This window comes from Lonchura striata, chromosome 31 (genome assembly GCF_050655825.1).
Source record: "Lonchura striata isolate lonStrDom1 chromosome 31, ASM5065582v1, whole genome shotgun sequence".
In the NCBI taxonomy this organism is placed as follows: domain Eukaryota; kingdom Metazoa; phylum Chordata; class Aves; order Passeriformes; family Estrildidae; genus Lonchura; species Lonchura striata.
Window position 1 is genome coordinate 4936159 of NC_140733.1, and position 13634 is coordinate 4949792.

Sequence of the window (13634 nt, forward strand, 5' to 3'; positions counted from 1 at the left end):
AATAAATTAAAAATACTTAAAATGTATTAAAGTTAATTAAAATTAGTTTAAGCTATTTAAAATTAATTAAAATTATTTAATATTAATTTTAAAAAAATTAAATGATTTTAAATTAATGAAAACTTTAAAATTAATTAAAATTATTTTAAAATAATTAAAAATATTTAAGATTATTTAAAATTAATTAAAACTATTTAAAGCTAAATAAAAATATTTAAAATTATTTAAAATTAATTAAAGTTATTTAAAATTAATTAAAGTTAATTAAAATGAATTAAACTTATTTAAAAATAATTTTAAATATTTAAAATTATTTAAAATTAATTAAGGCTATTTAAAATTAATCAAAATTATTAAAAATTAATTAAAATTAATTAAAACTATATAAAATTAATTAAAAGTATTTAAAATTATGAAAAGTTAATTAAAATTATTTAAAAATAATTAAAAATATTTAAAATTATTTAAAATTCCTTAAAACTATATAAAATTAATTAAAATTATTTAATATTAATTAAAATTTATTGAAGTCATGTAAAATTAATTAAAATTCATATAAGCCAATTAAAACGACTTAAAACTCATTAAAATAATTTAAAATTATTTAAAATTCAATAAAATATTTAAAATTATTTAAAATTCATTAAAGCTAGTTAAAATCAATTAAAATTATTTACAATTAACTACAATTCATAAAACCCTCCTTGAGGCCCCCAAATCCAACCCAAACCAGAGACAAAGGCGGGGGCACAAATTCAATTTATTTATTCCCAACACCCCCAGAAATCAAAGAGAAACCCCAAAAGCAGAGTTGCGGAGATAAGGAAACACCCTGTGAAAAATCTTTAAAATTTCATAAATCTAACAGTAATAAAATGGCTATGAAAATAGTAAATAGAAATTAAAAATATATAAAAATACTATAAAAATAGTAATGCAATTACACTAATAAAATACTTAGAGTTAGGGCAATTACCAGATGATAAAAAGCAAATTATTGTATTTTTTAATAAGCGCTTCATTATTAAGTTTTTAAATTTTTAAAAACCAAGTGATTGGAGGTTTTATAAACCTGAAAACATATTTAATGTGCTCCTGAAGAGAATTAATTACTCGTGTAATATTCATTTTAATATTTGCAAAAAACCAATCATAAAATTCACATTTTTCACCCCCAGAAATCAAAGAGAAACCCCCAAAAACGGAGTTGCAGAAATAAGGAAAAACCCTGTGAAAAATTTTTAAATTTTTATAAATCTAATAAGAATAAAATGGCTATAAAAATAGTAAATATAAATTAAAAATACATAAAAATACTATAAAAATAGTAATGCAATTACAGTAATAAAATACTTACAGTTACGGCGATTCCAAGATGCTAAAAAGCAAATAATTGTATTTTTTAACAAGCGTTTTACTATTAAGTTTTTAAATTTTATAAACCAAGTGATCGGTGGTTTTACAAACCTGAAAATATATTTAATGCGCTCCTGAAGAGAATTGATTACGCGTGTAATATTTATTTCAATATTTGCGAAAAACCAATCATAAAATTCACATTTTTCACAGGGTGGGGACCCCAACCCCCCCCAGCAAACAAAGTTTAATAATACCAACATAATGGTTATAAAAACAGTAAATCTCTGTTTTTTATCGGCTTGCAGCTGTCCTAACTCTAATTATTTGTCGCTATAATTAAGTTATTAATTTTATAACCTTTTTACCGCTCTTTTCCCGCCATTTTCGCCGCCGTGAGGGGAAGGGGGCGGGGCCCGCGCGCGCCGCCCTTTTCCCGCCTTTTTCGCCCCCCTCAGGTTGGTGCGGGGGGGGGGGAAGAGCGCGAGTCTCGCCCGGCGCGCGCCGGGGGGAGGGCGGGGCGAACTCGGGCTCTCGACCAATCGCGACGCGGGGTTGGGATGGTAGGCGGGGCGTGCGGCGGCTGGACCAATGGGAAGCGGCGCTGGCGCGGGCGGGGCCGGCGGGTGTGGGCGGGGCCGGCGCAGTCGCGGGCGGAGCGCGGTGCGGGACGGTTCTCGTCCCGGCCGCGTCGTTGTCCGGGCCTTGGATGGGTTTTTTTTTCCTTTTTTGCGGCCCTGCTGAGGGTGGAACGCGCGGGGCGGCCTCAGGAGTGCTCTGGTGGCTGTTTTAACCCATCCGGTGCTTTTTTCCTCTCAGAGCTGCCGTGAGGAATGTCTCAGCGCAAGCGCAGCAAAGGGCTCGGCTGCTCTCAGGTGAGAGGCGGCTGCCCCGCCACGCCCCCCGTTCTCCCCTCATTCGCTCTTTTGGCTGCTGCCGCTCTCTGTCATCACCTCGCCCCGCTTTTCCCGTCGTTTCCCCTCAGCTGCCCGACGGGGAGGATGATTTCATCCCGACGCAGGTGGAGCGGCGCTCGCCGGAGCAGCTGAACCAGAAGGTGGATTGCGGTGATCCCCTCTGCTCCCGCAGTCCCTTTCTCTGCATCCTTTTGCTATCAACCCTCGCCCTTCCCTGCTCCTTGTCCCCACAGGTGAGCGAGCTGGTGCAGTTCCTGCTCGTCAAGGACCAGAAGAAGATTCCTATCAAGAGGGCAGGTGCGTTTCCGCGGTGTTTAAACCCCGAAATCCTTCCTGGCTCAGAGCTCCGACCTCTCTCAGCGTTCCCTGTGTGTTTTCCATAGATATCCTGAAGAATATAATCCGGGAATACAAGGATGCCTACTCGGAAATCATTAAAAGGACAGACAGGACCCTGCAGGAGGTGGGGGCAGCACGGAAAGGGGGAAGGTTTTGGGGGGGATTAACCTTTGGATTAATCCTTGTCCTCCCGCAGGTTTTTGGGCTGCAGCTGGTGGAGATCGATGCCAAACGCCACATTTACATCCTCATCAATAACCTGCCCTGCGCCCAGGGCGAGCTCCTGTGCAGGTGAGGGGATGCAGCACCCATGGGTGCACCCCTGGGTGATTCCAGCCCCACACGGGTGACACGGGGAACAGTCCCTTTTTGGGGAGATTGTCCCCAAATTTGGGGTGGATTTGGGGAACAGTCCCTTTTTGGGGGGGATTGTCCCCAAATTTGGGGTGGGACAGGGGGAACAATCCCTTTTTGGCGGGTTCGTCCCCAAATCTGGGGTGGGACATGGGGAACAGTCCCTTTTTGGGGGGATTGTCCCCAAATCTGGGGTGGATTTGGGGAACAGTCCCTTTTTGGGGGGATTGTCCCCAAATTTGGGGTGGATTTGGGGAACAGTCCCTTTTTGGGGCACTTTGTCCCCAATTTTAGGAGGGCCACAGATTTCCTTTTTGGGGGAAATGATCCCCATATTGGGGAGGGTTTCTTGGGGGGGACAGTCCCTTTTTGGGGCACTTTGTCCCCAATTTTACATAGGACACAAATTTCGTTTTTAGGGGAAATGATCCCCATTTTGGGGAGGGTTTCTGGGGGGGGACAGTCCCTTTTTGGGGCACTTTTTCCCCAATTTATGAGGGACACAAATTTCCTTTTTAGGGGTAATTATCCCCATTTTGGGGAGGGTTTCTGGGGGGGGACAGTCCCTTTTTGGGACACTTTGTCCCCAATTTTACATAGGACACAAATTTCGTTTTTAGGGGAAATGATCCCCATTTTGGAGAGGGTTTCTGGGGGGGGGACAGTCCCTTTTTGGGGCACTTTTTCCCCAATTTATGAGGGACACAAATTTCCTTTTTAGGGGTAATTATCCCCATTTTGGGGAGGGTTTCTGGGGGGGGACAGTCCCTTTTTGGGGCACTTTGTCCTCATTTTTAGGAGGGATACAAATTTCCTTTTTAGGGGTAAGTATCCCTATTTTGGGGAGGGTTTCTGGGGGGGGACAGTCCCTTTTTGGGGCACTTTGTCCCCAAATTTTAGGAGGGCCACCAACCCCACCACCTGACCACTCCTGTGTGCACCTCAGGGGCAAGGAGCAGGAGAAGATGGGGCTCCTCTTAGTCATCCTCAGCTTCATCTTCATGAAGGGCAACTCCGTCAAAGACAGTGAGTTCTCCCCAAAACCCCCACCCCGTCCCCCACTTTTTCCACTTTGCACCCCGCTCACTTTGCACCCCTTTTGTTTTTCCAGGTGCTCTGTGGGAATTCCTGCACTTGCTCCGTGTCTACCCCGGGTAGGATCCGGCCGGGGACCCCCGAAATGGGTGGGTGGGCTACTCAGTGCCACCCCTCACTAGCCCCCCTCCTTAGGAAGCAGCACGGCGTCTTCGGGGACGTCCGGAAGCTGGTGACGGAGGAGTTTGTGCGGCAGAAGTGAGTTGGGAGCGGGCTGGAATTTGGGGGTGCAGCGTGGGGGTCCCCCCATGTCCCTTCCCGGTGTGCCCAGAGCGGCCTCGGTGCCAGCCTCGGCCGGGCTGTTTATACCACACCGCAGAGCAAAAACCCGCAGCCCCCCACACCCCGTGGCTCCAAGGCTTCCTCACGGGGTCGGGGCAGCGCTGGACACCCCCAAAAAAACCCAAAAAAAACCTTTGTGCACCCCAAAAACCACCCAGCCCTCCGCAGGTACCTGGAGACCACCGCCATCCCCCTGACGGACCCCCCCGAATTCAAGTACCAGTGGGGCCCACGGGCAGAGAAGGAAACCTCCAAGAAGGACGTGCTGAACTTCGTGGCCAAGGTGAGGCCGTGCTCATGGGGGGCATCTCTGAGTTTTTTTGGGGGGCTCGATTTGATGCCCCCTCCCCTGTTTTTCTCCCGTTCAGATGCAGGGCAAAGACCCCAAATTTTGGGCGAGCCAATACAGCGAGGCCAACAAAGCCACAACCTGACCCCCTTCCCCACCCCACCCCAAAAAAATAAAGGCAGCCCGTTGGTTTGCAGCCCCCTCCCCAAATTTTCAGGCTCTGCTTGGTTGTCCAAGGTTTAATTTTGGGGTGGGGGCTCCCCTTTTCCCCCAAGGGATCTCTCAGAAGTGCTCGGGGACGGTGTTGAGGGCATCGGCTGCGGTGCGGTTGATGTCGACGTTCTGTGGGGTGGAAATGGGGGGTTTTGGGGGGGATCTCCCCAAAATTTAACACCCCCCTCAGTTATTTGGGGGGGTTAAGGTGCTCTGCACCCACTTTTTGGGGTGGATTTGGGGATGGGGGCTCTGACCTGGGGTCGTGCCCGGTGGGTGTTCACTGCCTCGATGTTGAGGAAGACGGGCTCGACCTCACACCCTGTTCCAGGGGAAGAAGGGAGCGGTTTTTGGGGGGATTTGTCCCAATTTTGGGGTGGGACACAGGGGGAACAATCCCTTTTTGGGGGGATTGTCCCAATTTTGGGGTGGGACAGGGGGAACAGTCCCTTTTTGGGGGGTTTGTCCCCAAATTTGGGGTGGGACAGGGGGAACAGTCCCTTTTTTGGGGGGATTGTCCCAATTTTGGGGTGGGATACAGGGGGAACAATCACTTTTTGGGGGGATTGTGACAATTTTGGGGTAGGACATGGGGAACAGTCCCTTTTTGGGGGAATTTGTCCCCAAATTTGGGGTGGGACATGGGGAACAATCATTTTTTGGGGGGGGATTGTCCCAATTTTGGGGTGGGACATGGGGAACAGTCCCTTTTTGGGGGGATTGTCCCCAAATTTGGGGTGGATTTGGGGAACAGTCCCTTTTTGGGGGGATTGTCCCCAAATTTGGGGTGGATTTGGGGAACAGTCCCTTTTTGGGGGGTTCGTCCCCAAATTTGGGGTGGGACATGGGGAACAATCCCTTTTTGGGGGGATTGTCCCCAAATTTGGGGTGGATTTGGGGAACAATCCCTTTTTGGGGGGATTGTCCCCAAATTTGGGGTGGGACATGGGGAACAATCCCTTTTTGGGGTGACCCCACTCACCGTAGGCCACGGGCGTCAGCTTCAGCACCGTGTGCAGGGGGCACTTGAGGTAGGGCAGCTCATCTGGGGAGGGGTTTGAGGGAACTCGGGTGGCCACTGCAGCTCTGGGCTGTCCCCAACTGTCCCCAGGTGTCCCCAAATGTCCCCAGCTGTCCCCAGTTGTCCCCAACTTTCCCCAGCTGTCCCCAACTGTCCCCCAGCTGTCCCCAGCTGTCCCCAGCTGTCCCCTGGTTGTCCCCAACTTTCCCCAGCTGTCCCCAGCTGTCCCCTGGCTGTCCCCAGCTGTCCCCAGCTGTCCCCAGCTGTCCCCTGGCTGTCCCCAGCTGTCCCCTGTTTGTCCCCAGCTGTCCCCAGCTGTCCCCTGGCTGTCCCCAGCTGTCCCCAACTTTCCCCAGCTGTCCCCAGTTGTCCCCAGCTGTCCCCAGCTGTCCCCAGCTGTCCCCTGTTTGTCCCCAGCTGTCCCCTGGCTGTCCCCAGCTGTCCCCAGTTGTCCCCAGCTGTCCCCAGCTGTCCCCAGCTGTCCCCAGCTGTCCCCAGCTGTCACCTGCACTCTTGTCCAGGAAGTAGGCCAGCAGGCAGCGCATCACAGCCTGGTGGCAGACGACCAGAACGTTCTCCTGCCGCTCCAGCTCCATGATGACCGGCTCCAGCCGCTGCACCAGGTCCTCGTAGGACTGCGGAGAAGGTTTAGGGGGTGTCCCCAAAACCTCTGCCCCCCAATTTTTTGGGGGCATTTTCGGGGCTCACCTCGCCCTTGGGGTAGCGGTAGCGATATTTGTCCTGGTCCCTCAGCGCCAGCTCCTTGGGGTACCTCTCCTGGATCTCCTCGTAGGTCATCTCCTCGCAGACCCCCTGCGGGACAGCGGCGTTGGGGGGGGGGGATTTCAGGGGTTAATTTGGGGTGTTTCCCCCCCCAAAAAAAAAACAACCCAAAATCGGGGTGGGGCTCACGGCGTCGATCTCGTTGAGGGCCTTCCACTGCTCGTAGGGCACGCCCAGCGCCTCGGCCGTCTCGATGGTTCTCCTCATGTGGCTGGTCCACACCTTCAGCTCGCGGAGGTCCTGGCTGCGGATGAAGCGCGCCAGCGCCTGCGCGTACTGGGAGGGGTGGGAGGGGTCCCTGCACACCTGGTGGGCTCTGATCCCACCCTGTCACACCAGGGGACAGCCCCAGGTGTGTCCCTGCACACCTGGTGGGCTCTGATCCCACCCTGTCACACCAGGGGACAGCCCCAGGTGTGTCCCTGCACACCTGGCGGGCTCTGATCCCACCCTGTCACACCAGGGGACAGCCCCAGGTGTGTCCTTACAGGCTGAGGTACCTCTGACCCCACCTGGTGCCCACCAGGGGACATGTCCATGTCCCCCAGGTGTGTCCCTGCACACCTGGCGGGCTCTGATCCCACCCTGTCACACCAGGGGACAGCCCCAGGTGTGTCCCTGCACACCTGGTGGGCTCTGATCCCACCCTGTCACACCAGGGGACAGCCCCAGGTGTGTCCCTGCACACCTGGTGGGCTCTGATCCCACCCTGTCCCACGAGGGGACAGCCCCAGGTGTGTCCCTGCACACCTGGTGGGCTCTGATCCCACCCTGTCACACCAGGGGACAGCCCCAGGTGTGTCCCTGCACACCTGGCTGGCTCTGACCTCCTTAGCTCCACCTGGTACCTACAGGGGGACATCCTCATGTCCCCCAGGTGTGTCCCTGCAGGTTGAGCTGGCTCTGACCCCACCTGTTGCCCACCAGAGGACATCCCCTAGGTGTGTCCCTGCACACCTGGCCGGCTCTGACCCCACCTGGTACCCACGGGGGGACATCCCCATGTCCCCCAGGTGTGTTCCTGCACACCTGGCCAGCTTTGACCCCACCTGCTGCCCACGAGGGGACATCCCCAGGTGTGTCCCTGCACACCTGGCTGGCTCTGACCCCCTTAGCTCCACCTGGTACCTACAGGGGGACATCCCCAGGTGTGTCCCTGCAGGTTCAGCTGGCTCTGACCCCACCTGCTGCCCATGAGGGGACATCCCCACGTGTGTCCCTGCACACCTGGCCGGCCCCGACCCCACCTGCTGCCCACCAGGGGACATCCCCGTGTCCCCCAGGTGTGTCCCTGCACACCTGGCCGCCCCCAACCCCACCTGCTGCCCATGAGGGGACATCCCCAGGTGTGTCCCTGCACACCTGGCCACCCCCGACCCCACCTGCTGCTCACGAGGGGACAGCCCCGTGTCCCCCAGGTGGGTCCCTCCACACCTGGCCGCCCCCGACCCCACCTGCTGCCCACGAGGGGACATCCCCAGGTGTGTCCCTGCACGCTGAGGTGGCTCTGACCCCACCTGGTACCTGCAGGAGAACGTCCCCACATGCCCCAGGTGTGTCCCTGCACACCTGGCCGCCCCCAACCCCACCTGCTGCCCACGAGGGGACATCCCCACATCCCCCAGGTGTGTCCCTGCACACCTGGCTGGCTCTGTCCCCACCTGCTGCCTACGAGTGGACACCCCCATGTCCCCCAGGTGTGTCCCTGCACACCTGGCCAGCTCTGACCCCACCTGCTGCCCACGAGGGGACATCCCCGTGTCCCCCAGGTGTGTCCCTGCACACCTGGCCTGCCCTGACCCCACCTGCTGCCCACGAGGGGACAGCCCCAGGTCTCCCTGCACACCTGGCCACCCCCGACCCCACCTGGTACCCACCAGGGGACATCCCCGTGTCCCCCAGGTGTGTCCCTGCACACCTGGCCGCCCCCAACCCCACCTGCTGCCCACGAGGGGACAGCCCCGCGTCTCCTCCGATGCGGCCCTGCAGGTTGAGCAGGCTCTCGCCGTGGCGGCTCAGGTAGATGGTGCGGGGCGTGACGTGGATGTTCATCAGGTAGTAGACGGTGCGGCTCTGCACGTGGCCCTGCACGCGGTTCGCCAGGTACCGCACGCCCACGTCGAAGATCTTGATGTAGGACAGCCCGCTGGGGAGGAAGGGATGTTTTTGGGGAGGGGTCACACCTCGGGTCAGGACGGGCGTGGGGCGGGGGCTCACCTGTCCAGCTCGTCGTCCAGGGGTTCGTAGGTGGCCTTGTAGCACTCGATGCGCTTCAGGAAATCGGCCACGGCCTCGTCCTGCCCGCGGCCCTTGTAGTCGGGGCTGCTCAGCTTCACTTGCTGGGGTGGGGGGACGCGGCGTTTGGGGGGGGCGAGGTGTCCACCAGCCCCAGCTGTCACCTCTGGGTCCCAATTGTCACCTCTGGGTCCCAATTGTCACCTCCCAGCCCCAGCTGTCACCTCTGGGTCCCAATTGTCACCTCCAAGTCCTTGTTGTCACCTCCAAGTCCTTGTTGTCACCTCCCAGCCCCATTTGTCATCTCCAGGTCCTTGTTGTCACCTCCAGCCCCAGTTGTCACCTCCAGGCTCCTGTTGTCACCTCAGGTCCCAGCTGACACTTCCCGGCCCCAGTTGTCACCTCCAAGTCCTTGTTGTCACCTCCAGCCCCAGCTGTCATCTCTGGGTCCTTGTCACCTCCAGGTTCCTGTTGTCACCTCCCAGCCCCAACTGTCACCTCCAGGTTCTTCTTGTCACCTCCAGGCCCCAGCTGTCACCTCTGGGTTCCTGTTGTCACCTCCAGGTCCTTGTTGTCACCTCCAGGTTCCTGTTGTCACCTCAGGTCCCAGCTGACACTTCCCGGCCCCAGTTGTCACCTCCAAGTCCTTGTTGTCACCTCCCAGCCCCAGCTGTCACCTCCGGGTCCTTGTTGTCACCTCCAGGCCCCAGCTGTCACCTCCGGGTCCTTGTCACCTCCAGGCCCCAGCTGTCACTCCTGGCTGCAATTGTCACCTCCCAGCCCCAGTTGTCACCTCTGGGTTCCTGTTGTCACCTCCAGCCCCAGCTGTCACCTCCATGCCCCATTTGTCACCTCCAGGTCTCCATTATCACCTTCAGCTCCCGTTGTCACCTCCAGGTTCCTGTTGTCACCTCAGGTCCCAGCTGACACTTCCCAGCCCCAATTGTCACATCCGGGTCCCTGTTGTCACCTCCATACCCCATTTGTCACCTCCAGGTCCTTATTGTCACCTTCAGCTCCAGTTGTCACCTCCTGGCCCCAGTTGTCACCTTCAGGTCCCGTTGTCACCTCCTGGCCCCAGTTGTCACCTTCAGCTCCAGTTGTCACCTCCTGGCCCCAGTTGTCACCTTCAGGTCCCGTTGTCACCTCCCAGCCCCAGTTGTCACCTCCAGCCCCAGTTGTCACCTCAGGTCCCGTTGTCTCACCTTGATGTTCTCCTCGATGATGGTGGGGTCGTCACAGATGGACTCCACGAACAGGACCTGGGGGGGACGGGTGACACCCCCGGTCGGTGACACCCCAAAACTGTCACCTCCCTGTCCTGTGACACCCAAAACTGTCACCTCCCGTCCTGTGACACCCCAAAACTGGTGCCACCACCCCAAAACTGTCACCTCCCGTCCTGTGACACCCAAAATTGTCACCCCCCAATCTTTGGGCACCCCCAAAATTTTTGCCACCCCCCCAACGTACCCAAGACCCCACCCCAAGCAGCCGCCCCCCAAAAAACCCCCCAAAATTCCTCACAGCCCCCCAAAATTCATCATGAACCCCAAAATTCCTCACAGCCCCCCAAAATTCATCATGAACCCCAAAATTCATCATGAACCCCCCAAAATTCCTCACAAACTCCCCAAAATTCCTCACAGCCCCCCAAAACTCCCCTCGAACCCCAAAATTCATCATGAACCCCCCAAAATTCCTCATTAAACCCCCCAAAACTCTTCAAAAACCCCAAAATTCATCATGAGCCCTAAAATTCCTCACAAACCCCAAAATTCCTCACAAACCCCAAAAATTCCTCATTAAACCCCCCAAAACTCCTCACGAACCCCAAAATTCATCATAAACCCCCCCAAATTCCTCACAAACCCCAAAATTCCTCATTAAACCCCCCAAAACTCCTCAAAACCCCCCCAAAACTCCTCAAAACCCCCCCAAAACTCCTCACAAACCCCAAAACTCCTCATTAAAACCCCCCAAAATCCCTCACGAACCCCAAAATTCCCCGATCCTACCTTGTACCCGTTCTCCTTGGCGAACTCCAGGATCACTTCCCGCCGCTCCCGCGTGGTGTTGGTGGCATCGAACACCTTTTATTTTATTTCATTATTTTTTTTTGGTGCGTGGTGAGAATTTTAAACCCCCCCCAAAAAAATATTTGGGGCCAAGTTTACCCACGGAGGGTTTCATTTTTAATTTTTTGGGTTTTTTTTTAATTTTTTGGGGGTTCTCTTACCGCCACCTGCCCCTCCCCGGAGCTCAGGTAAGCGCGGACATCCTTGAGGGCGGCCAGAGCGCAATGCCTGGAACATTTTTTTTGGGGGTGCAACTGCTTCAAACGCACCCCAAAAAAATTCCCCCCCTTTTTTCCCAAACCTAACCTGCGGATTTCCACCCCCTCGGGGTTATCGTGGCGGAAAAATTCGTAATTTTTGTAGTTGGGCACGGCTTCCCTGCGGTATTCCCCCACGTTGAACACTGCGGAATGGCGGAGGAGGGTGGGGGGGGGTTAGGGACACCCCTAAATATTTTGGGGTGCCTCTCCCGACCCCCCAAAATCACTCACCGCGAGTCGGGGTGCCGATCCAGTTGAGGTAGCGGGTGAGTTTGCGGGAGATGTAGGTTTTGCCCCGGGCGGGTAAACCCACCAGGATCACCATGGTGGGGCAGTTGGTAAACTGAGGCACGCAGGCTGCGGGGGGTATTTAGAGGGGGGGGACAACACCACCACCCCCCCAAAAAAAATCAATTTTGTACCCCCAAATTCCGCCTGCGCCCCAATTTTTGTTAAAAAAACCTCCCCTAGAAGGGGAAATCCCTCTATGGGGTGGGTTTGGGGGGGATTTTCCCTCTCCCAGCACCTCTGTGTCCCCCCACCCCAAATTTCAACCCTCCCCAAATTCCTTTTTGCACCCCCAAATCCCTCCTGCACCCAAATTTTGGTTAAAAAATTGCCCTAAAAGGGGAAATTCCCTCTATGGGGTGGGTTTGGGGGGGATTTCCCCCCCCCAGACCTCCCCAAATTCCTTTTTGCACCCCCAAATCCCTCCCGCACCCCAATTTTGGTTTAAAAAATTCCCAAAAAGGGGAAATCCCCACTCCGTGTACCCCTAAGGGTGGAATTTTCCCTCTGTGTCCCCCACCCCAAATTCCAAACCTCCCCCCCAGACCTCCCCAAATTCCTTTTTGCGCCCCCAAATCCCTCCTGCACCCCAATTTTGGTTTAAAAAAATTGCCCTAAAAGGGGAAATCCCCACTATGGGGTGGGTTTGGGGTGGGATTTTCCCTCTCCCAACACCTCTGTGTCCCCCCACCCCAAATTCCAAAATCCCAACCCCCCCCCAGACCTCCCCAAATTCCTTTTTGTGCCCCCAAATCCCTCCCGCGCCCCAATTTTGGTTAAAAAATTGCCCTAAAAGGGGAAATCCCTCTATGGGGTGGGTTTGGGGGGGATTTCCCCCCCCCAGACCTCCCCAAAATCAATTTTGTACCCCCAAATCCCTCCTGCACCCCAATTTTGGGTACCAAAACCTCCCCTAAAAGAGGAAATCCCTCTATGGGGTGGGTTTGGGGGGGATTTCCCCCCCCACACACCTCCCCAAATTCCTTTTCGCACCCCCAAATCCCTCCCGCACCCCAATTTTGGTTTAAAAAATGCCCTAAAAGGGGAAATCCCCACTCCGTGCACCCCAGGGGTGACATTTTCCCTCTGTGCCCCCCCAAATCCCACCCCCCAATCCCCTTCTCCCTCGAGGGGTACAAAACCCCACCCAGAGCACCCAATTTTTAATTTATTTTTTTTGGGGGGTGGTCCTTGCCATCCACCCCTGTCACTGTCACTGTCCCCCCCCCCCAAAATTCGCCCCCCCCACCTCGCACCTGGGATTTTGGGTGATTTCTGCTCCATTTTGGGGGCTGGCCGTGCCCCCCGGGAAGGTCGAGGGTAACTTTACACCCTGGCCGCGGGCCGGGCTGGGAGGGACGAGCGGGGCACCGGCGGGGCCGCCCCCGGGGCCACCGGACCGCGACACCTCCGGGGTCCCGGTGCCGTTCCCGGAGTCCCGGTGCCGCTCCCGGGGGTCTCAACCCGGGAGTGCCGCCCACCCTTCCCCGGGTCTCCCCCTCCCCAATCTTATTTTGGGGTGGTGGGATTATCCCCCCCCAGAAATCCAAATTTCGTTCCCCGGGGGTCCCGGTGCCGCTCCCGGGGGTCCCGGTGCCGCTCCCGGGGGTCCCGGTGCCGTTTCTCGGGGGTCCCGGTGCCATTCCCGGGGGTCCCGGTGCCGCTCCCGGGGTCCCGGTGCCGCTCCCGGGGGTCCCAACCCGGGAGTGCCGCCCACCCTTCCCCGGGTCTCCCCCTCCCCAATCCTATTTTGGGGTGGTGGGATTATCCCCCCCCAGAAATCCAAATTTCTCCCCCCGGGGGTCGCGGGTTTTGTCCCCTCAGGGTCCTCCCCCCCTTTTATTTTTTTTTGGGGGGGTCTCGGTGTCCCTGCCGTGAAATGTCGCACTCCTGTCCCGGTTTTGGGGTTCTCGGTCCCCCCGGGATGAGGAGGAAAAGGAGATGGGGACCCCCCATCCCCCCCCCATTTAGGGGACCCTTCCGGACACCCCCGACCCCCCCCGGGGACCCTCGGTGCCTCGGGCACCCCCCGGGGCTCCCCCGCTCGTGTCCCCCGCCCCTCCCTCCCTCCCCCGAGCCCTCCCCCACCCCCGGTGTCCCCCCCGGTCCCTCCCCCCCACCCGG

General features: G+C 55.0%; 2 protein-coding genes across 4 annotated transcripts; one reads left to right on the forward strand and one right to left on the reverse strand.

Annotated features, from left to right (window-relative positions):
- Positions 1-1986: 1986 nt before the first annotated feature.
- On the forward strand, positions 1987-4890 carry LOC110482655 (non-structural maintenance of chromosomes element 3 homolog). 2 transcript variants are annotated; one of them, XM_085563838.1, is made up of 10 exons: positions 1987-2231; positions 2342-2413; positions 2507-2570; positions 2657-2736; positions 2809-2903; positions 3913-3992; positions 4078-4120; positions 4197-4259; positions 4502-4626; positions 4712-4890. In XM_085563838.1, exons 1-10 carry the CDS (start codon positions 2190-2192, stop codon positions 4873-4875), a joined length of 828 nt encoding a protein of 275 aa, XP_085419964.1. In that variant the 5' UTR covers positions 1987-2189; the 3' UTR covers positions 4876-4890. The 2 variants fall into 2 exon arrangements, with proteins under 2 accessions (XP_085419964.1, XP_021407747.3); XM_021552072.4 differs by having other exon boundaries at positions 4512-4626; positions 4712-4842.
- LOC110482654 (6-phosphofructo-2-kinase/fructose-2,6-bisphosphatase) lies at positions 4857-12941 on the reverse strand. 2 transcript variants are annotated; one of them, XM_077789758.2, is made up of 14 exons: positions 12767-12941; positions 11454-11579; positions 11269-11365; positions 11124-11190; positions 10903-10977; positions 10090-10146; positions 8867-8988; positions 8588-8795; positions 6779-6925; positions 6575-6679; positions 6372-6501; positions 5828-5890; positions 5103-5167; positions 4857-4974 (listed from the first exon to the last, which is right to left on the reverse strand). In XM_077789758.2, exons 1-14 carry the CDS (start codon positions 12792-12794, stop codon positions 4915-4917), a joined length of 1350 nt encoding a protein of 449 aa, XP_077645884.2. In that variant the 5' UTR covers positions 12795-12941; the 3' UTR covers positions 4857-4914. The 2 variants fall into 2 exon arrangements, 1 of the variants encoding a protein (XP_077645884.2); XR_014950553.1 differs by lacking the exon at positions 4857-4974 and having other exon boundaries at positions 5102-5167; positions 6779-6893.
- Between the last annotated feature and the right edge of the window lie 693 nt (positions 12942-13634).

What these genes read in the sequence shown, in the direction of transcription:
- LOC110482655 (XM_085563838.1), top strand. Translation starts at nt 2,190, where the DNA reads ATGTCTCAGCGCAAGCGCAGCAAAGGGCTCGGCTGCTCTCAG. An exon ending in GGGCAACTCCGTCAAAGACA is followed by an intron (nt 3,993 to 4,077) that starts GTGAGTTCTCCC and finishes TTGTTTTTCCAG; the next exon opens with GTGCTCTGTGGGAATTCCTG. An exon ending in TGCTGAACTTCGTGGCCAAG is followed by an intron (nt 4,627 to 4,711) that starts GTGAGGCCGTGC and finishes TCTCCCGTTCAG; the next exon opens with ATGCAGGGCAAAGACCCCAA.
- LOC110482654 (XM_077789758.2), bottom strand. Translation starts at nt 12,794, where the DNA reads ATGGAGCAGAAATCACCCAAAATCCCAG. An exon ending in CCAAGGAGAACGGGTACAAG is followed by an intron (nt 10,147 to 10,902) that starts GTAGGATCGGGG and finishes CGTCCCCCCCAG; the next exon opens with GTCCTGTTCGTGGAGTCCAT. An exon ending in GCTGACGCCCGTGGCCTACG is followed by an intron (nt 5,168 to 5,827) that starts GTGAGTGGGGTC and finishes CCCCTGGAACAG; the next exon opens with GGTGTGAGGTCGAGCCCGTC.